The sequence below is a fragment of the Ailuropoda melanoleuca genome, chromosome 16 (genome assembly GCF_002007445.2).
Source record: "Ailuropoda melanoleuca isolate Jingjing chromosome 16, ASM200744v2, whole genome shotgun sequence".
NCBI lineage: Eukaryota > Metazoa > Chordata > Mammalia > Carnivora > Ursidae > Ailuropoda > Ailuropoda melanoleuca.
In genome coordinates, this window is record NC_048233.1 from 33,338,934 (window position 1) to 33,365,128 (window position 26,195).

The 26,195-nt window shown below is 37.0% G+C and overlaps 2 protein-coding genes across 8 annotated transcripts in view; one reads left to right on the forward strand and one right to left on the reverse strand.

Annotated features, from left to right (window-relative positions):
* Positions 1 to 6,238: 6,238 nt before the first annotated feature.
* On the reverse strand, positions 6,239 to 22,312 carry ZCRB1 (zinc finger CCHC-type and RNA binding motif containing 1). Of its 2 annotated transcripts, XM_011228143.3 has the most exons (8): positions 22,131 to 22,312; positions 20,985 to 21,070; positions 18,747 to 18,775; positions 12,912 to 13,023; positions 12,459 to 12,566; positions 7,813 to 7,925; positions 7,643 to 7,718; positions 6,239 to 6,862 (listed from the first exon to the last, which is right to left on the reverse strand). In XM_011228143.3, exons 2-8 carry the CDS (start codon positions 21,066 to 21,068, stop codon positions 6,731 to 6,733), a joined length of 654 nt encoding a protein of 217 aa, XP_011226445.1. In that variant the 5' UTR covers positions 21,069 to 21,070; positions 22,131 to 22,312; the 3' UTR covers positions 6,239 to 6,730. The 2 variants fall into 2 exon arrangements, with proteins under 2 accessions (XP_011226445.1, XP_034500800.1); XM_034644909.1 differs by lacking the exon at positions 20,985 to 21,070.
* PPHLN1 (periphilin 1) overlaps positions 22,299 to 26,195 on the forward strand; it is a 139,990-nt gene continuing 136,093 nt past the window's right edge. For 4 of the 6 annotated variants that reach the window (XM_011228137.3, XM_011228140.3, XM_011228141.3 and 1 more), the window contains exon 1: positions 22,363 to 22,435. The gene's annotated coding sequence lies outside the window, so the exon portion shown is untranslated. Of the gene's footprint in view, positions 22,436 to 26,195 lie in introns of all 6 variants that reach the window. The other 2 variants (XM_011228138.3, XM_034644908.1) reach the window with 1 other exon arrangement.

Genomic DNA, 26,195 nt, shown 5'->3' on the forward strand with positions numbered 1-26,195 from the left:
TGTAAACTTTAGAGTATCTTGCACCAACAATTTAATGCTCTGGTTCAGAAATAACACACATCATTTCTGCTCACAAGTCACTGATGAGTACTGGTCACTTTTCCCACCCATTCACAAGTGGGCCAGGAATCACAGTCCTACCATATGCCTAGGATGCATAGATTCTTAGTGAGCTAAATATTTAATGAGTACAAAATTGACTATCAGCTTCAGCTAATAGCTGGCAACCTCTAAGTTTATAATATGGTTTCAACAGTTCCATACATCACATCCAGAAAAATAGCACTTAGAAAAAGAAGAAAAACCACCACTGTTCGAAGAAACATTTCCCAGAAGTTTCCAACACATTTCCTTCACTTAGTATTGGCTAGAACTTAATTTGTACATTCTTAACCAATTACTGGAAAAAAGAATGACATTTTTATGATTGGCTCAGCCCCACTGGGATCTGCCTTCTAGAACCAAGGATTAGGTTACTTTTCCCTAGAGCTTCTGGCTGTCTGAAGTTTGTGTAAGTGTTGAAAAAGGTATTTCTCTGGCACTTTTTAGTAAATCAAATCCACAAAGGAAAAATACTTCAATACTATCAATAACTCAGGTATTAAAACCAAAAGGGGAAGTGGAGAAATGAATGTGGGCAGGAAACCAACTTGATTGGCTGCAAAGGGCAAACCAGGAGGGCTAGAAGTGTCAATAAGAAACATTATATAATGCACTAAGGGTAAGTATCCATAACTTATTAGATCCTATTCCAAAACAACGGGTTTGTCTCTCCATTTATAAATTTTGTTCATTATTGAAGAATTTTCATTTGCCACAAAAACCTATTTACAACTTTATCTGACTTACTAGTTTTTACAACCTCTAAACTAGCTAATATTAAGAATGTACTATGTGCCAGGCATATTGCTACATGGATTACATAATTTAACCCTTACAGTAATCCTATGAGTTGGGTAATTATCCGTTCTCTCGTTTTACAGATTAAAAACCTGAGGTTCAGTTCTGGTATGTAATTTGACTAAGGTCACACAACTAAGTCACCAACTGGATGTTAAACCGAAGGAATTTGGTTTGTGTTTTTAAGCTATGTTATTAAGCTTCCTCTACTGGTAATATTTATTCATTTAATTAAGAAGAGTTTATTACATTCCTACTTGGTAAACACACCTAGCCCTGTCCTAGGCTTTGGGGATTCAGCAGTGAGTAAAAAAAAAAATCCATACCCTCATCAGTTTACATTCTAATAGGGGAGATAGATAAATAAGTAAATTATAAAGGTTTTTAGAAGGCGATAAATGACCTGGAGAAATAAAAATGCGTGTGTGTGTGGTGCAATTTAAAAATCACAATGTGACATTTATTTTTTTTTTTTTTTTTTTTTTTTTTTAAAATTTTTTTTTTTTTTTTTNTTTTATTTATTTATTTGACAGAGATAGAGACAGCCAGCGAGAGAGGGAACACAAGCAGGGGGAGTGGGAGAGGAAGAAGCAGGCTCATAGCGGAGAAGCCTGATGTGGGGCTCGATCCCATAACGCTGGGATCACGCCCTGAGCCGAAGGCAGACGCTTAACCGCTGTGCCACCCAGGCGCCCCACAATGTGACATTTAAATGAAATATTGGAAGAGAGGTGGGAGTATGTCCTAAAACAGGAGAAAGAATGGTCAAGCTGACAGAGCAGCTATTCGCAAAGGTCCCAAAGTGGGTGCCTGCCTGCCTGCCTGCCTGCCTGGTGAGTTTGAGAGAAGGTAAGAAGACCAGTATGGCAACAGTAGAGTAACCTAGGACATGAATTGTCAGTAATGAAGTGCCAGAGATAGCCCTTTTTTGAGGTCTCTTATATAGGTTATTGCAGGAATTTTAGCTTTTGTTTTGTGGAAGATAAAAAGACAGGGGGGACTTTTGATTGGAGGGTTTTATCTTAGTTTTTTTTTTCTTTAAAGAATTTATTTATTTATGTGACAGAGATAGACAGCCAGCGAGAGAGGGAACACAGCAGGGGAGTGGGAGAGGAAGAAACAGGCTCCCAGCGGAGGAGCCCGATGTGGGACTCGATCCGGAACTCCGGGATCACGCCCTGAGCCAAAGGCAGACGCTTAAGGACTGCGCTACCCAGGCGCCCCCTAACTTAGTTTTAAAAGGATCATTCCGTATTTTGTGTTTTTGCTTTTTTGAGCATAGTTGACACACAATGTTACATTAGTTTCAGGTGTACAACTTAGTGATTTACAAGTTGATACATTATGCCATGTTCACCATATGTATAGCAGCCATCTGTCCTATTATATAACTATTACAGTATCGTTGACTGTATTCCTTATGCTTTGCTTTTTATTCCCATGAGATTCATTTCATAACTGGAGGCCTGTATCTTCCTCTCCCCTTCACTCATTTTGCCCAACCCCACATCCTCCCAACTCCTCTGGCAGCCATCAGTTCTCTGTATTTGTAGTTCTGATTCTGCTTTTTGTTTGCCTATTTTTTAGATTTCATTTGTGAGTGGGGTCATACAGTATTTGTCTTCCTCAGTCTGATTAATTTCACTTAGCATAATACCGTCTAGGTCCATCCATGTTGTCTCAGAAGGCACACTCTCACTCATTTTTATGACTGTGTAATATTCCATTGTATACATATACCACACTTTCCTTAACCATTTGTCTATAGATGGGCCCTTAGGTTGCTTCCTTGTTTTGGCTATTGTAATAATTTTCCAATAAACACTTTTCAAGTTAGTGTTTTTGTTTTCTCTGGGTAAATACCCAATAGTGGAGTTATTGGATCATATGATATTTGTATTTTGTTTTTAATTTATTTTTAATTTTTAAAAGTAAATTCTTCCCCCAACATGGGGCTTGAAATCATGACCCTGAGATCAAGAGTTGCATGCTCTACTGACTGAGCTAGCCAGGTGCCCCGTGGTATCTATTTTTAATTTTTTGAGGAACCTCCATACTGTTTTCCACAGTGGCTGTAACAATTTACATTCCCACTAACATCCACAAGGGTTCCTTTTTCTCCACATTCTTGTCAACACTTATTGTTTCTTGTGTTGTTGATTTTAGCCATTCTAACAGGTGTGAGGTGATCTCTCATTGTGGTTTTGATTTGCATTTCCCTGATGATGAGTGATGTTGAGCATCTTTTCATGTGTCTGTTGGCCATCCAGATGTCTTCTTTGGAGAAATGTCTATTCAGGCCCTCCATCCATTTTTTAGTTGTATTGTTTGTTTTTACAGTGTTCTTTATATATTTTGGATATTAACTCCTTATTAGATATATCATTTGCAAATATCTTCTCCCATTCAGTAGGTTGTCTTTTTGTTAATGATTTCCTTCACCATGCAAAAATCTTTTTGTTTTGATGTAGTCCCAGTAGTTTATTTTTTGCTTTTGTCTCCCTTGCCTTAGGAGACATATCTAGAAAAATGTTGTTATGGTCAATGTCAGAGAAATTACCGGCAGTGCTCTCTTCTAGGATTTTTATGGTTGCAGGTCTCACATTTTGTTCTTTAATCCATTTGGAATTTATTTTTGTGTATGGTGGAAGAAAGTGGTTCAGTTTCATTCTTTTACATGTAGCTGTCCAGTTTTCCCAGCACCATTTTTTGAAAAAAAACCAAACCAGTCTTTTCCTCATTGTATATTCTTGCCTCCTTTGTCATAGTTTAATTTACCATATAAATGTGAGTTTATTTCTAACCTGTTCCATTGATCTATGTGTCTGTTTTTGTGCCAGTACCATATTGTTTTTTGTGGTTTTTTTTTGAAGATTTATTTATTTATTTGACAGAGAGAGACAGTGAGAGAGGGAACACAAGCAGGAGGAGTGGGAGAGGGAGAAGCAGGCTCCCAGTGGAGGAGCCCAATGCGGGGCTTGATCCCAGGACTCTGGGATCACACCCTGAGCCGAAGGCAGATGCTCAACGACTGAGCCACCCAGGCGCCCCAGATGGGCATTTTCTGATTGGCAAATGCTTTCATATTAGAAAAGACCAAGTTTATTACAGGTCCACATCCCCTTTCTCTGAAACCCACAGGGCCAGGTAACTTTTTAAAACCAGAATTCTTCAGCTCCTCTAAGCTTTTTTTTTTTTTTTTTTGGTTCTGGTCATTTGGATCTCTATTGCGTTGGAGGCTTTCCTCAAAAGTTTATTGATGCTGATATGTCTGTTCATATTCGAATGTGTTCATATTTGAATGTTCGTATTTGAAAGAACTAAAAAGCTGATCAGAAGCATATATCACTACCACAGCCTTGGGCATATTAACCTGGGGGACTTTAATACTGAGCTTTTTCTTTAAGGCCCTAAATATCCAGTGTCTATCTGTCTTTTCTCCTGGGAAGGACCCCTCAATTCCTTGAAGTGAGTGAGCCTACCTGATAAGTGTTTTGGACATAAACCGGGAAACGAGATTGCAGATGTCATGGCTCCCCATGATTAAGGGATGACCCACAGAGGGGAGGGTGTTGGTGGCCCAACTGCTCTTTACACAGAATTTTCGACCAATTATGTTGATACATTTGTGTGGTAAAATAAGCAGAAGATAAAATTGTTATCATTTTTAAGCATTCAATTCAGGGCATTAAATACATTCACAACATTGTGTAACCATCACCACTATCTATACCTAAAACTTTTTTATCATGTCTAACAAAAACTCTGTACCCAACACTAACACTCTTTACCCCATTCTTTCCCAGTCCCTGGTAACCTCTAGTCTACTTTCTGTCTATATGAATTTGCCTATTCTAGGTATTCATCATGTAAATAAAATCATACACTTGTCCTTTCATGTTGTTTGTACCTTTCTATTTTTCGAATAACTCAGGTTAACTAAATGGTCCAAAGCCATCAGCCATCATGGCTACAGGAACCTAGGTATGTCTGTCAAAATAGACTATACTTTTAACTACTATGCATTACTATTTTAGTAGTAGAATTTTCCCATCTTATGCATATATGTATCCATACATAACAGGTTGTTTTGCAACTGACATTATATCCAGAATGTTTTTCCATACCATTAGGAATTCTCTGAAACATTTTAATGCTTCCTAATAATCTATCATTTTGGATATATAATGTTTTAATTATTTTTTGTTGACATGTTTTAAATTTTAAACAACATGTAGTTTTACACATGAATACCTGTATTTTTGACTACAACCATAGGACAAAATAGAATATAATTTCTGGTTCAAAGAGGAGAACATATTTACTACTTATCGTTAAGTTACCCTTCAGCAATTAGCCAGTTTACAGTACTATAAGTACTCTTATGTCATCTTCATCACCACTGATTTTTTTATAATTAGGTAAAAAATGTTCTGCTGGTTGTAACAGATTCTTTAGTAGCTAATGCTAAAGGATATTTTTCATTTAGTTTTTATTTTCTACATACTCATGTCCCTACCTCATTTTCTATTGTTTTAAGGTATTCATATAAACTTACCCTTATTATGTTGTGAAATTTTCCCATTTTTTTCTTTTAAATTTGATGAATTAGTGGGTGGAATGAAAAGTAGCGTCCAGCATTCAGTTGTTAGTCTGGTTTCCTCACTGAAATTTAGAAGATTCTTTGCTAGCGAGTGGCTAATACTTTCACTGTTCTTGTAGTTTTCAAAGGGGAAATATTTTTATTGCTTTTAGTAATTAAAAAACTAACAAATGGGTATTCTTTAAAAAAAGCATTCAAACAATATAGAAATATACAAAGTAGAAAATTAAAGGCTCTGTAATCCCATTCCCATATAACCATCTGCAGAAGATATAGAGAATTCAGTCATAAATAAAAAGAAATAAAAGAAAAAATGAGGCAATTATTAACTCAACAAAAATGTAATCTCAGCGGTGGACAGTATTTACATGGTCATAAAAGAAAAACAATACATATGGATTTAACCAAAAATTTTAACATAGCGATATTGAGAAGATGGAGGTGGGAAGGTGGGGGTAGTACAGGAGACTGAAAAATCTCCCCTTACCTCTTAATGAATTAAGGAGCAGAAATATATATATTTTATAAAGCAATATATATGTACATATGAAAGGAAACGGCTAAAAAAGTTAGTTACCTTTGGGGAACGGAACTTGGTGCCAAAGGTACACCAAACAAATGACGGCTGTTTGGTTATAAGCCTTTGAAAGCTACTTTACTTTATATTTTATGGGTAATTATAATATACCCAGGTTGGGATAAAGCAAAAAGAAATAAGATGGCAAAACACCCACATTTAAAAACAAAATTCTCTTGAAAATTTTATTAACATTGAATAACAATAAATCAATCAGTATTTTCCACAGCCTTCATGAAGTTTTTGTCTTAAAAAATGGAATTTACTTCATATGTCTTCATGTAAACCAATCAATCAGACATGAATAAACTTTTATAATGAGTTTCTCAGAAACATCTTTTTAATATCAGTCTTTTTTTCTTAGAATGACAACGGCAATAGTATTAAGATTTCTTTTTAATTCAAATGAACTGTTTTCAAGATTAATGGTTACTAGCAAATCTTGATTTTTATTACTCTAAGGCAAGATAGAAACATGATACTTTAAAATTATTTTCAATTTCCTATGAACCTATTCTATAGTAAAAAAATTATTTGGTATTAAGTGTTCTTTATGCTCAAATTCTCAAAGTAATCTTTAATCCCAACTGAACTTGGTACACCAAGATTTTTAAAAAAATTTTAATGATATTTACATAATAAATATAATTTTAATCACTCAGTTCTTCCTCATCACTGAAATACGCGCTCTTCTTTATCCTTGGACGTCTTGAATCATCTGATGTTGAGGGACCCCCTGAACTGGGTTTCCATTTTTTCTGTTCTTCTTCAATTTTGGCTTGCTGTAATGTGATTCAGGAAACAAAACAAAACCAGGAGTCTGTTTAACATTATTTACAGTGTATTAATCCAAAACATGGCAAAAACACACTATACATGCCAACACTCCCCACCTTCCAGCCCATGCAGACAATTCTACTTCATTAGGAGACCCCTCCTGCCCCCCCCCGTCATGTCCCAGTGTTACTCAAAATTATTCTAGGCAAGTTCTAATTAACAGGTACATGAAATGAAGCCTACTTGCCATCTTTGCTGGAAGTGTGAATGTTATATAAAATACATTAGTTAACTAAAAGGAAAAATAAATTAATGTATGTATTTGTAATTTATCAACTATAAACATTAAAATAAAGTAACTTTTTCAAAAATCAGGAGATTATATGGCCTTTTACAAAAAAGTTTCATATACTTATATTAGGACTTTAAATGGTCAAAAATAGGTTTTTGGCTTTGTTTTGAAGTGAAGAACAGTTAGAACATATCTTCAGATTTAATAAAATCTTCTCTGTTTGGCTAACTCACTTCGATCACATATTTCTGATCAATTCCATAATGAAATCAGATTAAGATATTAAAAATGTTGTAGGGCCCTTAAAATCTAGAAAGAACTAATGGGAATTTTTCTATCACACTGCTCTGAAAACCTTAGAGAAACAACCTGTCTCCTAAAGAGGTAAAGGGGAGAGATGAAGATTGCCATGAGATGATCAATAAAGTAAGCAAGGAGTATAAGATGATTAACCCAAGGCAGCTATGGCATTATTAAAAGAACTGTTTAATACCTGGAAAGCTATGGCCTGACTAAGACTGTCAAGAGCAGGATCTTCCCCTTCATCTTCACTTTCTTCTACTTCTTCACTAAATTATTAAAAAAAAAAGTCAGAATGTACTCAAGCAATAGCATAAAAACAAACAATACAATAATGTATTTAGTAAGAGTAACTATACATACATTTCTTCTTCTGGTTCAGGAATTTTCTTTTTTTTCTTTTTCTCTTTCTTCTTTGGAGGTTCCCGTTCTCCAAGCATATTTTTAGGACAGGCATAACTTAAGTGTCCGCTTTCCTTTTGTTTCACATTAAAAAGGAAAGGAAAAAAAGCTGTATTTATCGTGTTATTAACAGAAACTTGCTTGGTACCCATACCCTATGACTGAAGGTTTTAGAACTTAAAAAAGAATACTGTCACAGTGGGAATGTACATGAGGAAATGAACAAAACCAACTACTTCACTATTTAAAAGGAAGAGATTATGATATTATAGTCCCCAATAAGCTACTTTAACAACAAGGGGATATTTTAGTAGTTTCACAAAGAACAAAAGAAGTATTCTTCCTTCAAACAAGATTCAGGGTATAAAACAATTAGAAATTTAAATGGACCACTCACCTCAAATGTAAAAATTTTAAGTTATTATTTGATAAAATGGGGATGGAACCTTCTTGTTAACTTCTAAGATGCTGCTTAACATCATTTTAAAAACAAATGGACTCTCTCACTCTCTAAAATAAATAAATAAATCTTTAAAAAAAAAGGGGAAGCACTTCCGTGTCACAGTTGGTTAAGCATCCAGCTCTTGGTTTTGGCTCAGATCATGATCTCAGGGTCGTGAGATCAAGCCCTGCGTTGGGCTCCATGCTTAGCGTGAAGTCCGCTTAAGACACTCTTTCCCTCTCCCCTCCCTCTCCTTTCTGCCTGCTGCTCGCTTTCTCTCAAATAATCTTCAAAAAAAAGTAAAATTTAAAGTCTTTCTCACTTTTCCTATTAATTTCATTCTCCTCCTTTCATATCTAGAGTATACCTGCACTGTCCAATTATGGTAGCCACTAACCATAATTCCCCTGTGACTACTGAAAACCTGTCTGAATTGATATGCACTGCAAGGGTAAAATACATCCTAGATTTTGAAGACAATAAGAAGAAAAGAATATAAAATACCTTAATTTTTGAAAATATTAATTACATATTTAAATGGGACTATTTTGGATATATATTGGGTTATGATAAAAGATACTAATTTTTTCCTGTTTCTTTTCTTAATGTGGCAACTACACAAATCAGAATTACATTTATGGCTGGAGTAACGTTATAATGAGCCATAACATGGTTCAGTAGTAAAACATGAGACAATGAACTATAATCTGAACATCAGCTAAATACACTGCAGAATAATATGTAAGAGGAAGGGTGTGGAGAGAGACTGAACCGGGATTAGAAAAATAGAAGAGAAAAATAATCATGGTTTTCAACTATATTTTAGAAAGCATCAAATAGACTGTGTTCAGACATGGCTGAACCCGAGATGTTACTGTTAATGAACTGCTAAGCGAATGCACTTAAGACAAGCATTTCCCAAACTGCTTTTGGAATAATGTCAACATATTCCATATATAAAAATGGTTTCATAATGAAGTAACTTAAGGGAAAACCAGGTTAAATAAATGCAAATGTATTTTGGGGAAGGGGAAATTTAAGAAGTAAAAAAATGTACAAAGTGTAATATAATAAATTAATGAATCCATAATCTAAAAAGGCAGATTAACAGATTCACCCAGGATTTCTCAGATAACTTATTTATTGTGAATATGAGGATACATAGTAAGCTATCTGACCATAACTACTCCTCCTTTTCTTCCTTTCTTCTTTTTCACAAAACTCAGGGCTCTGGAACACAGTTTCTTTTCTTTTCTTTTCTTTTCTTTTTTTTAATATATGAACTTTTATTTATTTTTTATAATATTTTTCTTATTATGTTAGTCACCATACAGTACATCCCTAATTTTTCATGTAAAGTTCCATGATTCCATCCCGATCAAAATACCAATGACCTTTTTCAAAGAACTGGAACAAACAGCCCTTAAATTTGTGTAGAACCAGAAAAAGCCCCGAATAGCCAAGGAATTTTTGAAAAGGAAAAACAAAGCTGGGGGCATCACATTGCTGGATTTCAAGCTGTACTACAAAGCTGTGATCACAAAGACAGCATGGTACTGGCACAAAAACAGACACATAGACCAATGGAACAGAACAGAGAACCCAGAAATGGACCCTTGGCTCTTTGGGCAACAAATCTTTGACAAAGCAGAAAAAAACATCTGGTGGAAAAAAGACAGTCTCTTCAATAAATGGTGCTGGGAAAATTGGACAGCTACATGCAAAAGAATGAAACTTGACCACTCTCTCACACCATACACAAAAATAAACTCCAAATGGATGAAAGACCTCAATGTGAGACAGGAATCCATCAAAATCCTAGAGGAGAACATAGGCTGCAACCTCTTTGACATCAGCCACAGCAACTTTTTTCATGACACATCTCCAAAGGCAAGAGAAAGAAAAGATAAAATGAACTTGTGGGACTTCATCAAGATGAAAAGCTTCTGCACAGCGAAGGAAACAGTCAAAAACACTAAGGGGCAGCCCACAGAATGGGAGAAGATATTTGCAAATGACACTACAGATAAAAGACTGGTTTCCAAGATCTACAAAGAACTTCTCAAACTCAATACACGAGAAACAAATAAACAAATCATAAAATGGGCAGAAGATATGAACACTTTTCCAATGAAGACATACAAATGGCTAACAGACCCATGAAAAAATGTCCAAAATCATCAGCCATCAGGGAAATTCAAATCAAAACCACATTGAGCTACCATCTTACTCCAGTTAGAATGGCAAAAATTGACAAAGCAGGAAACAACAAATGTTGGAGAGGATGTGGAGAAAGGGGATCCCTCCTACATTGTTGGTGGGAATGCAAGTTGGTACAGCCACTTTGGAAAACAGTGTGGAGGTCCCTTAAAAAGTTAAAAATAGAGCTACCTTATGATCCAGCAATTGCAATACTGGGTATTTACCCCAAAGATACAGACGTAGTGAAGAGAAGGGCCATATGCACCCCAATGTTCATAGCAGCATTGTCCACAATAGCTAAATTGTGGAAGGAGCCGAGATGCCCTTCAACAGATGACTGGATTGAGAAGATGTGGTCCATATATACAATAGAATATTACTCAGCCTTCCAAAAGAACATTTCTCAACATTTGCTGCAACATGGACAGGACTGGAGGAGATAATGCTAAGTGAAATAAGTCAAGCAGAGAAAGACAATTATCATATGGTTTCACATTTATGGAACATAAGAAGTAGGAAGATTGGTGGGAGAAGAAAGGGAAGAAGAAAGGGGGGGTAAACAGAAGGGGGAATGAACCATGGAAGATTATGGACTCTGGGAAACAAACTGAGGGCTTCGGGGGGGGATGTGCGGGAGTGGGATAGGCTGGTGATGGGTATTGAGGAGGGCACGTATTGGAACACAGTTTTTAAAACATTAACTTAAGAGGTGTTAGAATCACAGGAATTGACAGAATATACCTTCCCTCTATCTGTTTATCTATCTATCTTTTCAGGGAGGAAGGGGTAGAATGTGGCAGTGAAGGAAATGACCCCAACCCATTTCTTTGTATCTTCCACTGATTCTGTAGCCAGGAAAATGTCTCTCAGTAATCCTTTCCCCAGGTCTCCATTAGTACCTCTGGACTCTGTTTTTTAGGTATTTTATATAGGCATTTTGGAAACTGACAACGAGTCCCAGACCAATATTCTCTTGGTGCCATCATTATTATGAGCCTCGTGCAAAACTGTTTTGTGGCTATATACTTTTCCTACTCACCAAAAGTTTATTTATTTATTTTTTTAAAGATTTTATTTTATTTATTCGACAGAGATAGAGACAGCCAGCGAGAGAGGGAACACAAGCAGGGGAAGTGGGAGAGGAAGAAGCAGGCTCACAGCAGAGGAGCCTGATGTGGGGCTCGATCCCAGATCACCGAGATCATGCCCTGAGCCGAAGGCAGACGCTTAACCGCTGTGCCACCCAGGTGCCCCCTTACTCACCAAAAGTTTAAATGGGTAATGATAAACTATAAGAACTAGCTAAGAAAATTTGGGAATAGTTCTGTTACAAATATTACAGTATTAATGGAAAAAAATAGCTTTTAAAACATATTATCCCAAACAGGATAGGTTGATCATATGATGTTTATACTGAACTGTGATGCTTAAACATTGGCAACCTATTATAGGCACAAGCAGTATCTCATTTACCCAAAAATTTATGGGTCACTAAATCTTTCAAGACAATAATAAGTCATTAGTTTGGTGCTTTTTTTTTTTTTTAAGATTTTATTTATTTATTTGAGAGAGAGTGCGAGAGAGCACAAGCAGGGGGAGGAGCAGGCTCCCCGCTAAGCAGGGAGCTCCACCTCGGGCTTGATCCCAGGACCGTGGGATCACAACCTGAGCTGAAGGCAGACGCTTTACTGACAGAGCCACCCAGGCACCCCAGTCCAGTGCTTTTTAATTTAACAGTTTTCACAAGATTTAGAAACTGGAGGAAATTCCAGTCTATATTACCTGTTATCTTTACATACTACATTTCAATTGAGTTTACTTAGATGAGTCGAGATTCCCAAAGTAAAACAACTTTTATAACCTGAGCCACCCAGAAGCTTTAGAGAGCACAAATAAAACACTGATGTGAAAAATACCTTCAAACTAACTATGAAAAATTACATCAAATTTTAGGTATACTTACCCCACATTCATAACACTTAGATTTGTCAAAGTAGTTTCGTCTTCGGATGAACTCAGCTGCTCTTCCATTGTCGATAGCAATGCTTGCTTTTATCACTCTACCAAATAACTAAACCAGAGAAAAATGTAAATGCAGAAGGATGTATTTCATTGAAACCTAAAACTACAGTTATTGGATTCCATTTCCTTAAACTTTCAATTCAATTTTATTTTAGATTACTTTATCAATTGCCTAGTCAGGTATGACAAATAACATCCTATAGAATAGATTCTTATTCCTTATATTCTGCCAGTGTTTTGGGAACCAGTATAGTTTTGACCTCTTTTCTGTAAGGTAAATACCCTCAAAATCTATTGATATCCATGACTTGATCATCCACTGTATCCCCACATTTTTGGCCTGGATGAGCAAAGGCTTTTGGATTAAAAATCTTGTTGGGAATGAATAGCTTACCTGTTTGTTGTTTATTGCCCTGGTACAGTTTTGTGCAGAGTCTTTATCCAAAAATAAAATAAATGCAACCCCTTTACTCTTCCTGGTATCTTTATCTTTCATTATAGTAACCCTTAAAGCATAAACAAATAGCCAGTTAAAAATAATGAGGCAGCAATAAATAAAACAGATATTTGTAAGTACTTGGAAAACTCATGGGTTAGCAAAACATTTACAGAATAAGAGAAATCAATACAGTTGACAAATCAACTATTTCTTCAAAGTCATGGGATATCAAGAAGAATGGAAATGAGAAAATGTGAAACTGATTTAACAAAAGTGAGCACAGCTATGATAGAAGTACCTGAAAAGTCAAACATTAATGAGAGGTTGAAGGATGAAGTAAAGAGATTACAGAGACAACAAAATCTTGAAGAGTAAGCTTAATTCCTCTCTTCCACTAATGCCCTCACTCTGCAGAAACAAAATAAAACTGAGGTATTCTTTTCAACACAAAAAGTAAAATGATTTACTTACTTTTTTCTAGCTTTAGAATCTAATTATATATTTTTCCTAATTATATTCTTAATATTCTCTTTTTAAAGTTTTAATTTAAATTCCAGTTAACATACAGTGTAATATTAGTTTCAGGTGTACAATATAGTGATTCAGCACTTCCATAGAACACCTGGTGCTCATCACAGCAAGTGCACTCCTTAATCCCTATCACCTTAAGAATCTCCAGTTCTGTGGTTCTTAGTCATACCATCCAAGGTACCTAAGTGATAGGGATTGTGCTAGGACCACAGAGCCTGTTCTTTCTCCTGATCCTTTATATATCCCTAGTCCTTGTGATCCTTGCTCATCATATGTCATTAAATGTAGTTTAAAAATCAATGTTCAATAGGGATCTTCAGAGAAATGGCTGATTGCAAGGATGGATAGGGTAGGTACAAGATCTTTTAAAATGTACTAAAAAAAGGGAGTACTTAAAAAAAAAGTGGATGGGGCATGGCTCAGGAGTACAGAAGCCAGCTTAAAGAAGCTCTCATTGGCCAAACCTAGGACAATTGAGTACCAAAACAATTAAGTACAGTAATGAAATATAAACCACAGAAAAAAGTACGAATTTATAAGCCTGTATTAATAATAAATGGGGGAAAGGGATGGTTTTTGCTTATAGCAGAATGTCTAGGCAAGTGCTAGAGTTGGAAAATCACCATTTGCAACAACCATCGTAAAGAGTGGATCAGGCAAGATGATTTGTTGATGAGCAAATATTATCTAAAATGAAATTTTGGGGCATCTGGGTGGCTCGGTTGGTTAAGCGTCCAACTCTTGATTTTGGCTCAGGTCATGATCTCAGGGTCGTGAGACTGGGTCCGTGTTGGGATCTGTGCTCACTGGAAGCAGAGCCTGCTTAAGATTCTCTCTCTTCCTCTCCCTCTGCCCCCTCCCTCTGCTCTCTCTTTAAAAATAAATAAGTAAATCTTTAAAATAAAATTAAATAAAAAATGAATTTTTATGTGGAACAAGATATTTACATTGTCTTAAGAGTGTTTCTCACCAACTGTATTAGTTGCAAAGAAAAAAAAGTATTTATACAGTGGAGAAATTGGTCAACACCTTGACTGGGCCATCAAATTGCTAATGAGGGACACATGGACACTATATAAATCCAAATGTGAAACCTTCTGAATACAACATCACCTATACAGTTACTGGCCAAGAGTATATAAAACCCCAAAGTAATCATGAGGCAACATCAGGAAAACACAATATGGCGGGGGGGGGGGACAATGAGAGAGAGCTATATTCTTTATAAATGTTCCAGATTAAAGGGGTTAAAAAAATAGGACAGTTAAAATCAATATCTAACTCTAGACTGTACTAGAGGGGAAAAATTCTATGTGGGACATTATTAGGTAAACTGACAAAATTGGAACATGGATGATTGATTCAATAAAGTATTTTATCAGTATAAATTTATGAATTTGGTATCCATACGATGATTATATAACTCTATTTTTAGGAAATACATATTTAAGTACTTAGGAGTAAAGGCCAATGATGTTTGTAACTTACCTTCAAATAATTCACAAAAACAAATTGTGTGTGTACATACATACATATATACACATATGTGCATACACACACACACAGAGGGCAAATGATAGAGTAAATGGGGTAAAATGTTAACAACAGGTGAATTTAGGTAAAGGATATTTTGATGTTCTTTCTACTACTTTTGCAACTTTTTAAAATTTGCAATTATTTTCAACTAGTAAAAAAAAGACAATGTTCAAGACAAAAAATAATTTTCTAAAACCTGAATTAACAGGAAAATAGGCAAGAGGACAGAAGTATATAAATAAATGGATATTTTATTTAACATTTTATTTCACGTATTAAAATTTGTTCTAATTGGATTGGGTTTAGGTACTTAAATAGTCACTGGAATGAAACTGGTAAAAAGATGCCACTATATTAAGAAAAGGGGTATCTCTTTTCATTCAAAAAGGAAACATAAGTTGAAATAATTTAGGGGAAAATGGGCAAAATGGTCTAGTTTCTCAGACGAGTGCATCTGTTCATGAGGTTTAGAAGTTGAAAGAAGCACTTGACAAAGCTTGTTTAGAGTCACCACAGTTATTGAGGATACAAAAGAAAGTTTTCAACCAATTTTGAAAGAAATATGAAGTAGTTACTTTTAACTTTTTGGAATTTTCATGATATTTGTGAAGGTCAGTTAAAGTCATTAATCATTTTTTTCCTAAAGTACTATTTTACAAGTGTTAGCTTTTGAAGTAATCCTCAGTTAATGATGTCTCTCATTGGTCCCGTTTTTCTCATTCTCACAGCTTTTCTTGTCCACAATGGCTCTGCTATTTCAACAGTGTATTCTTATTAGTTCCCTTGATGTTAATGCTCTCATATGCCTCTGAGAGAATTTCTACTTAAGGAGTAAATAAAATCATGTCATTCTTCTGCTCAAAAATCTTTAGTTCTTCAGTTTGCCTATTCTTTGGTCTTGAATCAATATCCTCTATTATTTGGCTCCCACTTCCTTCATCTTTCACTACTTCTCACTCATAAACTGTGAGGGCTAGCAACAACAAACTACTCAATGTTCATGGAGCATGGTCGATACTTCTCCAAATTGATGCCTCTATTCATATGGCTTCTATCTCCTTTCAATTCTCAATCTTTGCCCATCAAAATTTTACTCATTCTTCAGAGCTCAGAACATGTCAGTTCTCTAATCTCTTAACTGGAAATATTTTCTCTTCCTTCCTGCTTCTTAACAGAAGTCTGTTAATGTATAAACAATACCTCATCTGACCTATTTTAATATAAACTCCTTTAAGGTTGTCTCTGTAATTTCTATTATGCCTAGCTCAGTATATTAAAACAAAAAGACAGATACAAATGTGAAACTGGTTTCTCAAGAGTGCATCCATTTGTTTATTCATGTGGTCAGTCCGTCACTCCATTAGCCTCAAGCCCAGGCGCTTAAGGCCCTAGGACAAGGTTTTTACCTTCAGAAAAAAGCTTAAGAGTCTAGTGGCAAAGAGACCTGTAAACCAATTACGATACAATACTTTAACAGAGATACCTTCTATGGTAACAGAAAAAAAAAATTACACCAAAGATTCTATTCTCAAGTTTCTGGCAGGATGTGTACTCATTTAAGGACATAATATGAAACAGACACTATTCTGGCAAACCTGGGTGTTGTCCATAACACCCCTTTGTCACTTGCCCACCCCTTACATACAAAGTAAGTACATCATTAAATATTACCCATTTTACAGCCTAATGATCATCTGACCATCTCTCAAATCTGTCCAGTCTCTACCTCTCCACCTATACCATCTTAGTACACATTACTTAGGCTATGGTTATAGCTTTTTGACTGGTCTGCCAGCCTCTACTCTTGTTTCCCTCCAATCTAATCTCTACATTGAAGCCAGAATAAACTTCTAAAAATTCAAATCATGTTCCTCCTTCATTTAATATTCTGTACCAGTGAATTCATGGTATTCTTAGGATGAAAACCAAGTATCTTGTAACATGACCAAGAAGCAAGATTAGGAACCTGCTTCCTTCTCTAGACCCATTTTGTGCTTTCTCCCTCTTGCTCACTCATCTCTAGTTATATTGGCCTTCTGTTTCTTGATCTCACTTTATTTTCTCTTGCCTAGGGCCTTTGCACAAGGTATTCCCTCTACCTAAAATATTCTTCCTATTCTTTCTCCCTACTTAACTCTTACTGAGCCTTAAGGTTTCAATTCAAAGGACACTGCCATAGGTAAACCTACCCTAACTATCCAGACTAGTGCATGTCTTCCCTCTTTATAGGTGCTTATAACTCTGTCTTTGACTTCATAGCATTCTCATGATTTATAATTATATGTTTGTATGGAAATTCATTCAGAGATTCTGACAGATGGGAAAAACCCAGAAAAGGTAATGGTATGGTTAAGGGAGCAGGCTCTGAAATCAAATTGTTGGATTTCAAATCTTGTCTCCACCACTAACTAGCAATATGTTTAAGTTTACTGTGTGCTTCAGTTTTGTTTCTTATAATATTAGGATAACAACAGTATTTTACCTTAAAGGTAGTTGTGAGAATTTAATGAATTAATACATGTAAGAAGATTAGAACAATGCTTAGCATATTTATGTGCTCTTGTTACATATCACCATTATTAGTGATCTGACTGGTAATAGTGATTACTCAAAATTCTGAAGATCCACGGGGCACTGGGTGGCTCAGTTGGTTCAGCGTCTCCCTTCAGCTTGGGTCATGATATCAGGGTCCGGGGATCAGGCCCCACATTGGGCTCTCTGCTTGGCAGGAAGTCTGCTTCTCCCTCTTCCTCTGCCTCCTACCCCCTGCTCCTGCTGTCTGTCTCTCTTCCTCAGATAAATAAATAAAAATCTTAAAATAAATTCTGAAGACCCAAAAATTTACCTAGAAGCATTCTTGATGATGTTCTTACCATTTATCCAAAGCTAGAAAAAAATGCCAAGATAAATACACTCTAAATTCTTGGGATTTTAAATACAACTTCAAATTTATACCAGACTGTATATTAGTTATAGTTAGAATGACAATACCTTGCTTTTACTTCTTTGCCCCGTAATATAGGTCCATGTTTTATTTAGAACAGTGAATGAAATATAAAAAATTCCTTTTATCCTTTCATAACTCTCAGCCCCAACTGATATTATCATCCCTACCATTTCTGTATGTTTCCAGTCTTTCTGATGATCTCTAAACTTTTTATGAAAGCAGAGAATATGTTTTCTATTTATCAGTCTCATAAGCACGTTGCATGTCATATGCATCGAAATATTTGTTTTTTTACATTCTACTTATTTGACAAATGAAATCCACTTCTGGTATACTTGATAACACACCTTCTAATAACAAAAATACATATTTAATCAGAGCCTTTATGTCTTATATTGGTAACAGAATCAGTTTTAGTTCTTAGTATATGGTTAAGAAATTGTTGTTTAAATAAATTATGATATATAAAGGAATATCATGAGATCATTAGATATAAGGGTGTATCTTTCAAATACATGGTAAGATGTTTGTAGTATAATGTCAAGTTTTAAGAAAGGCAATAAAATTCCATGTATAGAATTGAGTATTTAAAAAAATTGTCTGTACATGTTTATGTATTCAGAAAAATGACCGAAATATACATAAAAACTTAGTAATATTTTTTCTTTGTTATATCAAATATCTGTTTTATTGAAAAATAATAAATCTTAAAAAATGGAGAAGTAAATTTAGATAAACTTTTAAATGAGGTTTCAAAATTTGATGTGAATACTTACTTTACAACTTTGCCATACTTGGAAAATATCTGAAACAAAAGACCACATAATAATTTACAATTTAATTTTAAATCATTAAATTTTCAGGTTCTATAAACTGACCACGTTCTTTGTTAAAGCTTGTGAAAAATTTTAGCCTTTATTCTATAAAGCATATATCTAGAAGATATATTTATTTTAGAGACTAGAATAATATTCATATTTTTGTTATTGGACTCACAGGTATCTTCCCCAATTTCCAAATTTCTAACAAAAGAGTGCAAACAGAGGAAAAAAACCACTCTTTATGTGTGGTAGACTGAAGGCATACACATTGCACAACTGCTTTGTTCCTGTGGTATATCCACGGCAATTATCAACCCCACCATAGCCCCAGAGAAACCATGTGCTTCAAATATCAATGCTGTGGAATATTCTCATTCCTAGCCAACCCCATTAAGCAATCACTGTTTCAGAAGACAGATCCTTAGACTGCTTATAAAACAAAACATAAAACAAAAAAGCTTCTGTAACAAAAATCCATTCCCGTCAGTCTCCCTCCTTTTGCCCACTCTTAATTGTTGGTGGTTTTTTACAGTTGGCCCTATCTTCCCTTTTACTTCTACATCTTCAACCAAAGCAATCTCAGCTATCTCTGTTTCAGCCACTACATATATGCTAATAGTTCCTATTTATTATGTCTTAGAAAGTTCTTTCAGAAATATTAATATACACAATTAATTGAATTTTATGATTAAGTTGTGTAATGCTGGAATGTAGTATAACTGGATTGCAGTATTAGGAACATTGAATCTTGAAGACCAAAACAGTCTTCTGTGTAACACTTTCTAATGGCTTCTCATTTCCCTCAGAGTACTTACCATTATTTATGTAGGCCCTATGCAGCCTCCCTGCATAGGCTTACCTGCCTCTGACTGCCTTTCCTCTCTCTCCACTTGATTTACTCAGTGCCTGACATGCTTTTCCCCCAGACATCTACACAGCTGTCTCTTACTTCCTTTAGGTTTTTATTCAGAAGTTACATTCTCAATAAGGGCTTTAGACCGCTCATGTAACATTTGACCTCCATTCCCAACCTGATATTTAATAACCTCCTTTATTTTTTCTCCTTAGCACCTGACATCTTAGCATTAATTTAGTATCCAAAAAAATCATCAGTTGCCTTTTTTATATTTCATTTTGTTTTATCTTGCTATGTCATGAGTGCCAAGATGGATTTTCATCTTTGTGTTCACTGATGTGTTCTTAGTACCTCTAAGAGTGCTCAGCATATGGGAAGTGTTCAATAAATACAGACACATCTCTATTTTGATATAAGAAGCTAAAGATCATCTTCTCCATTATTCTTTGAGACTCAGGCTATCTCAGTTAAGTAATTAATCAAATACTATGTATCACCTATGCAGCATCTCTCTACTAAACATCTACCCAAAGAAGCAGAGAGAAAGGGGCACACTTGGAAGAAAGGATTCATGTCACTCCTTCCAGTTCCTCTCAACCACTTATCTGGAGGACAGGGACAGCAGGAAATTTTGTTCTCTGTAAGGTAAAGAGGTGAAAGAAGATGTTGGATTCCCCACCCCCCCATCACCCCATCCTGAATTGAAAACAACATTGAACTGTTAAGTTTCTGCCATATATATAAATTAAAATATCCTTTCAGAATTTGAGGGTTAGTAAAGGGATGTTTGCTTTCATCAGCCCTTTCCTCCAAAATCTCTACCCCACCAGTTTCCAAAAACCAAGTAAGCAAGCAGGAGAAATCGGTCTATCACAAGTTGCTTCCATTTCATTATAGTAGTTGTGTCTTCTATGTTTATAAAGAACTTGTTATTCTCTATGAAAGAACTGTAAACTCTCTGGAAATTACAAAATTGTCAATTTTTTTCTTATGTTTGCAATAGAGGTCTTTGCTATTGATGGCTCAAGTGCATTGTAATGTAGTTATTAAGGATTTTGCCAAAGAGGGGTGCCTGGGTGGCGCAGTCGTTAAGCGTCTGCCTTTGGCTCAAGGTGTGATCCTGTGTTCTGGGATCGAGCCCCACATCAGGCTCCTCTCCTGGGAGCCTGCTTCTTCCTCTCCCACTCCCCATGCTTGTGTTCCCTCTCTTGCTGGCTGTCAAATAAATAAATAAAATCTTAAAAAAAAAAAGAATTTTGCCAAAGAGAACTGTTTGCTTAAGCTACATCTGTACCTCAAATAGAATTCAGCAAACAACTGTACTAAAAGTTACTTACCCGGTATAAGTCATTGTTGGTTAGGGAAAAGGGCAAGTTGGATACATACACTGTGCTTTTACTTGGGGCCAATCCACCACTCATTTCTACAAAGGAAAACAAACCCAGAAGCAATCTAAACCAGGTATTCTTCATTCCAAGGAGAACCAATGTATACAATCATTGATTTAATTATTCCAGATTTAATACACCTTCCTCACTTTTTAGGATTAAAAACAATTACTCCAGCTGGGTGAATTAAGTAATTTCTTTTCCCCAGATATTACTGAAAAGACCTTTCAGGTCTTTCTTTCAAGTAGACTCTTTAACCATTATAGTGCTGGATTATGGTATGAAGGCAGAATGTGTTTTAAACAGATAAATAAAAAATTCTGAGGCTTCACTTACCCTTCCCTCAGGCTAAGAGCAAAAAAGTGCTTTTGAAAAGGTTTAATACCTTGCCTACCACATCAGAAAGAACCTGCTAGCTCAGAAAGAACCTTAGCGGCACATTTCCCCCTAATGCTTTGGTTTGAGGTACTTTTTTGGTTGTCTTAATAGTTTTCTTTGCAGTGGTATTAAGAGAAAATTTTAACCTTACATTTTGATGATGTAAAGTTCTTTCAAATCACTAATTTTGCATATTACTGTTAAATAATGAAATGATACACTTTACTATATGAATAGGTTTCGGGGCCTTGAAAGATACTGACTTGTATATGTATTTTTAGTTTACAAATATAATTTGTAATTAATTTTTATAGCGTATTTTACAAAGCAGATTATTCGTGAAAATTATATCGTGCTCAATAAGGTTCAAATTTCGATGTAAAAAGCTTGTGTGGTGTGTATTTGAGATGTGGTCGTAGGGGCCATCACAAATGGCAAAATATTGACCGTAAGACATGCCAATTCGCGGAGTAATGGGAAAACTGCTTGATGCTTGAGATGTTTCCTGAGAATTTATTAGACAACTTCAGGGACTCAACATCTTAAAAGTTCCCCATTTGAAACCATGCGTTACCGTTCTGGTGAGAACTGCGAGGCCGGGCAACGGTAAATGGCCCGGAATAAAAAGGTTGGCGGGGGAGAGGGGCAAATCATTTTCGCGGCCGGATCTGGGAAGGGGCTCGCTGGTTGAAAGGCCGCAGCTGAGGAGGCGTTTACCTTTAGGTGGGGCGGGCCTGGGAGACTAGAGCGCGAGCCCTCGACTCAGCTGGGGCTCAACCCGGACTCTTCCTCGTCCCCCGCTGGGGCCTTGGCATCACGGGTCCTGGGAGGGGTCGGGCGCCGGAGACTAGAAGGCAGCGACAGCAACGCCTCTTCCTGGCTGTAGCTAAGTCCAGGCTCCGGAGGCGGGCCCAGAGGCTGGCGCTTTTGCCGACGTCTTTGAGCGCGCCGGAAGTGCCTGCTAGGAGCGGGGCGACGAGCCGACGACTACATTTACGGGCTCTCCCGGCGGCCCAGAGTCGGTGAGCGCATTTTACCTTCCCACGAGGTGGACAGGGCCGGGCTTGCGGGCTGCTGCGCCCGAGTCGAGCGGGCGGGCCGGGAGGGAGGTGTTTTCCGTGGTGGGACTTGGAGTCTCTCGTTGCATTTGAATCGTGCAACAATTCTGCCCTTGTGGTGGAGGGTGTAGAGACGCAGTGGAGTTTGGAATAAAGGAAACTGTTGAGTCTGAGACACAGGTTTGCTTCTCTTTAGAATCTTATTATGCAGAAAGAGGACTGAACTAGGTAACTTAAGTGACCCAAGATCAGTTAGGAAGTCGGTAAATTTAAAGGATGTGTTCGATGTACCCAGTTCAGTATTAGGCACTTTGAGAGTTACCAAAAAAGTGTAAGACAGGCCTTTTTCTGGCGGGTATCTCAGTCTAGTTGAGACAAGGTCAACTCGGATTCACAGAATGACTCATCTTGAGTTGGTATGGACAAATGTTGGACTACTTGGCGCCTTTTTCCGTCCTATTAATCTGTAATGGTCGCACACTGCTTTTTCTCTTAAGAGGAGATAAACGGGCCCGTCATTCCTACAGAAGAATCAGAAACTAATGCAAGGTAGTTTATACTTCTACCCACCAGCACACACAGACCAGGCCTCTAACCATTCCTTGGGAGCCTGCGTGCCAGCAGCCTGGAATCCAGAGCCTCTCCTGGAGTGCACAATCAATCCAGATTGAAGCCAATGTCTTCTAGAGAGAAGGAAGTGCTTCCAGGGCGCACCTGAATTTTGAGAGGCTGGAATGCCTCCACATCCACCAGGGGACCGCTGGGACTAATTCTCTTGGCAAACTTGTGGCCAGCCAAAACTACCATGCTTCACATCCCCGTTATTTTTGGTTACTGCCCAAGATGTAAGCCCCTTTGGTCTTCTATGCTACACCCTCAACCCCATGCTGCTTTGTACTTCCTCTCCCTTGATTTAGGCTATCACTGCTTTTCCCCCTTAAGCATTTCACCCCTCAACACGACAGCTGAGCTCGTTGAAACCTCTGGTCCCTGCTTAACAAACTCTTACATATTCTGCCACTTTATGGAAATTCTCTTTCATCTCCTGACCATAACTAACACTTGGCTTTTTGTCTCCTGCCCTCAGTAGAGTCCTTTCTCTGACACCTGCGTTTAAGATTAAGTGACGGCCCCACCTGTATTGAACTGATTTTACACACACACACACCCCTCCCCCCCCTTTGTGGAGGTTCTTTTCTCTCTGTGTGGCACTTCATTGCTCTGACCTTTCTTCTACCCCTTTGTGGATAATTCCTACACCTGCTAAGGGTTTCGATTTCCCTGTGACTTTCTCTGAGGGATATTTTGTAACTTCCCCCAGGGAGAGTTAGGTACCCTTGCCATGTGCTAAATGCCCTCTACTTTCCTCATCGTAGCATTTACCACACGTGTGCTAATTAATTGCTTGTCTCTTTGCCTTCTCTACTAAGCTAGGGACTATTATTTGTCCTGTTTCTTTTCTTAATTCCAGGGCCCAATAGGCAGTAAGGTATTTCTTTGATTGCAGCTACTGCAGGTACAGTCTCAGAAGTCGGGCAGTTGACATGTTATCTGACTTCAAAATGTAGGAACCTTTGGAAAGGGGTCAGCTGCTACTTAGCTTCAGCTGATTGTGGCTGTGTGAGAATATGATTCCAGTGTTGCCAGAGCTTGTAGGTTTTTCAATAATAGTTGGAAATATGCTTTTGGAAAGTGTTATCTCCCAGTTTTTAAGTGTTGTGAGTGGAATAACATTTTATTACAAACAAAAACAAAAAACCGCGGGCCAAACACGTTTCACATGCAGCATATCAGTCACCAGTTTGGAATCCATTTTAGTGTGGTAGGGCTTAGAATTGGGTTTTGTGGAGAATACTAGATTTTGGGCTTGGTCTTCATAGGTTGTTGGAAGTTGAATGAGAGAATGAAAAGAGGTACTGTAGTTTGAGAAATACATCAAACACCTCCAGGATGGTGTGTTTGTTACTTTGTGGCACAGTGAGGAGGCTGGCATGTATGATCTTTTTGTAGAGAACAGGTGTTTAGGTGAGACAATAGAAAGACAGTGGGCAGAGTAGTTTGGATTTGTTACAGTTAATTGATGTGAAACAATTTGGATTCTTGATCAGGGAAGCTTCAGATAAGCATGAGATATTAGCAAAATTAACTGAGTATCCTTTTTTAAAGGTGGAATGGAGAGGAGAGCTGAGACTGGAAGGAGGTTGAGCAGTTAAGATTGTAACCTTTATCCAGATGTGAAGTAAGATTTAGATTTGTAAACATACATAAGCAAACATCTGGTATTTTTATCAATTTTTATAATTTCAGCTACTTGGTCACTTAAATTGAGCAATCAAGAATCTCTTAAGTATTTAGGGGCGCCTGGGTGGCGCAGCGGTTAGGCGTCTGCCTTCGGCTCAGGGTGTGATCCCGGCGTTGTGGGATCGAGCCCCACATCAGGCTCTTCCGCTGTGAGCCTGCTTCTTCCTCTCCCACTCCCCTGCTTGTGTTCCCCTCTCTCGCTGGCTGTCTGTATCTCTGTCAAATAAATAAATAAAATCTTAAAAAAAAAAAAGAATCTCTTAAGTATTTAATACAGTACAGTGGGGCATATATAAGAAGTATCCTTAAAGCACTGAAAAGTAATTTGTGAAACTAGCAGAGAACAAAGTACTTTAAATTATACAGTGGTTATGAAACAGTCTCCTTTCCTAAGCCTCATTCCCCTTTAATCTCTCTTGTATACTGCCAGGTTAATCTTCTGGAATGACATTTTTTTCCTACACCTTATTTCTAGACTCAGAAGCCTGCAGTGAGCTTCTCTTCTAGTTGCTTGCTTTGTATTGTTAGCATTTAATGCCCTTGAATGTGTTCTGTCTTTGCCTGTTAACCTTTGTGAAGCAATGTGGTATGATGAAAAGGGGTTGGGATTTAACGTCATGCAGAACTGAATGATTCCAGGCTTTGGCTCTGGGATTGAGTTTTTCAGAGCCTCTATCCTTTATCTGGAATAGGAGAGAGAATATTTACTAAAGGGGAGGAAATGAAAGCTTGTTGAATTCCTCTGCTGGCTTACATTACATTCCTTTGAAATGCAAATCTTCTGTTCTGATCAGTTCCATCATTCTCAGACACATCTTCCATAATTCTTTTACCTTTTTTTGGATTCCACTATCTTTCATCCACATTTAAGCAATCTTTCAAGACTCTAAATTTTCTTGGCTTTCTTCACTACCTACATTTATCTCCCTGAGCATGGAACAGTAATTTTAGTAGATAGTTTGTTCTATTTTGACCATGTTAATTGGCATCCGTGTTAGTTTATTTCATAGACCTTCACTAATTTTGTTCTAAAATTCATTTTTAATTTAGTTGTCTGGAATTTTAAGCATTTTCCAATAAAGAATAGTATTATCTAGTTTCTGGGTTGAAATCCTTAAAAGCTTCTTGCTTCAATTTAGGATGTCTGGAATATGTTTATCTTGCTTTAAGGTCAGTGAATCTCATACTGAGATAAGATGAGTTTAAGATTTTTTTTTTAAAGATTTTATTTATTAGAGAGAGCACAAGCAGGGCAAGGGGCAGAGGGAGAGGCAGGCAGGGAGCCCGACATGGGGCTTGATCCCAGGACCCTGGAATCTTGACTTGAGCCAAAGGCAGATGCTTAACCAAATGAGCCACCCAGGCATCCAAATTTAAGATTTTTTAAAAAGTGTCAGCATTCCACCACAGGTCAGTTATATAG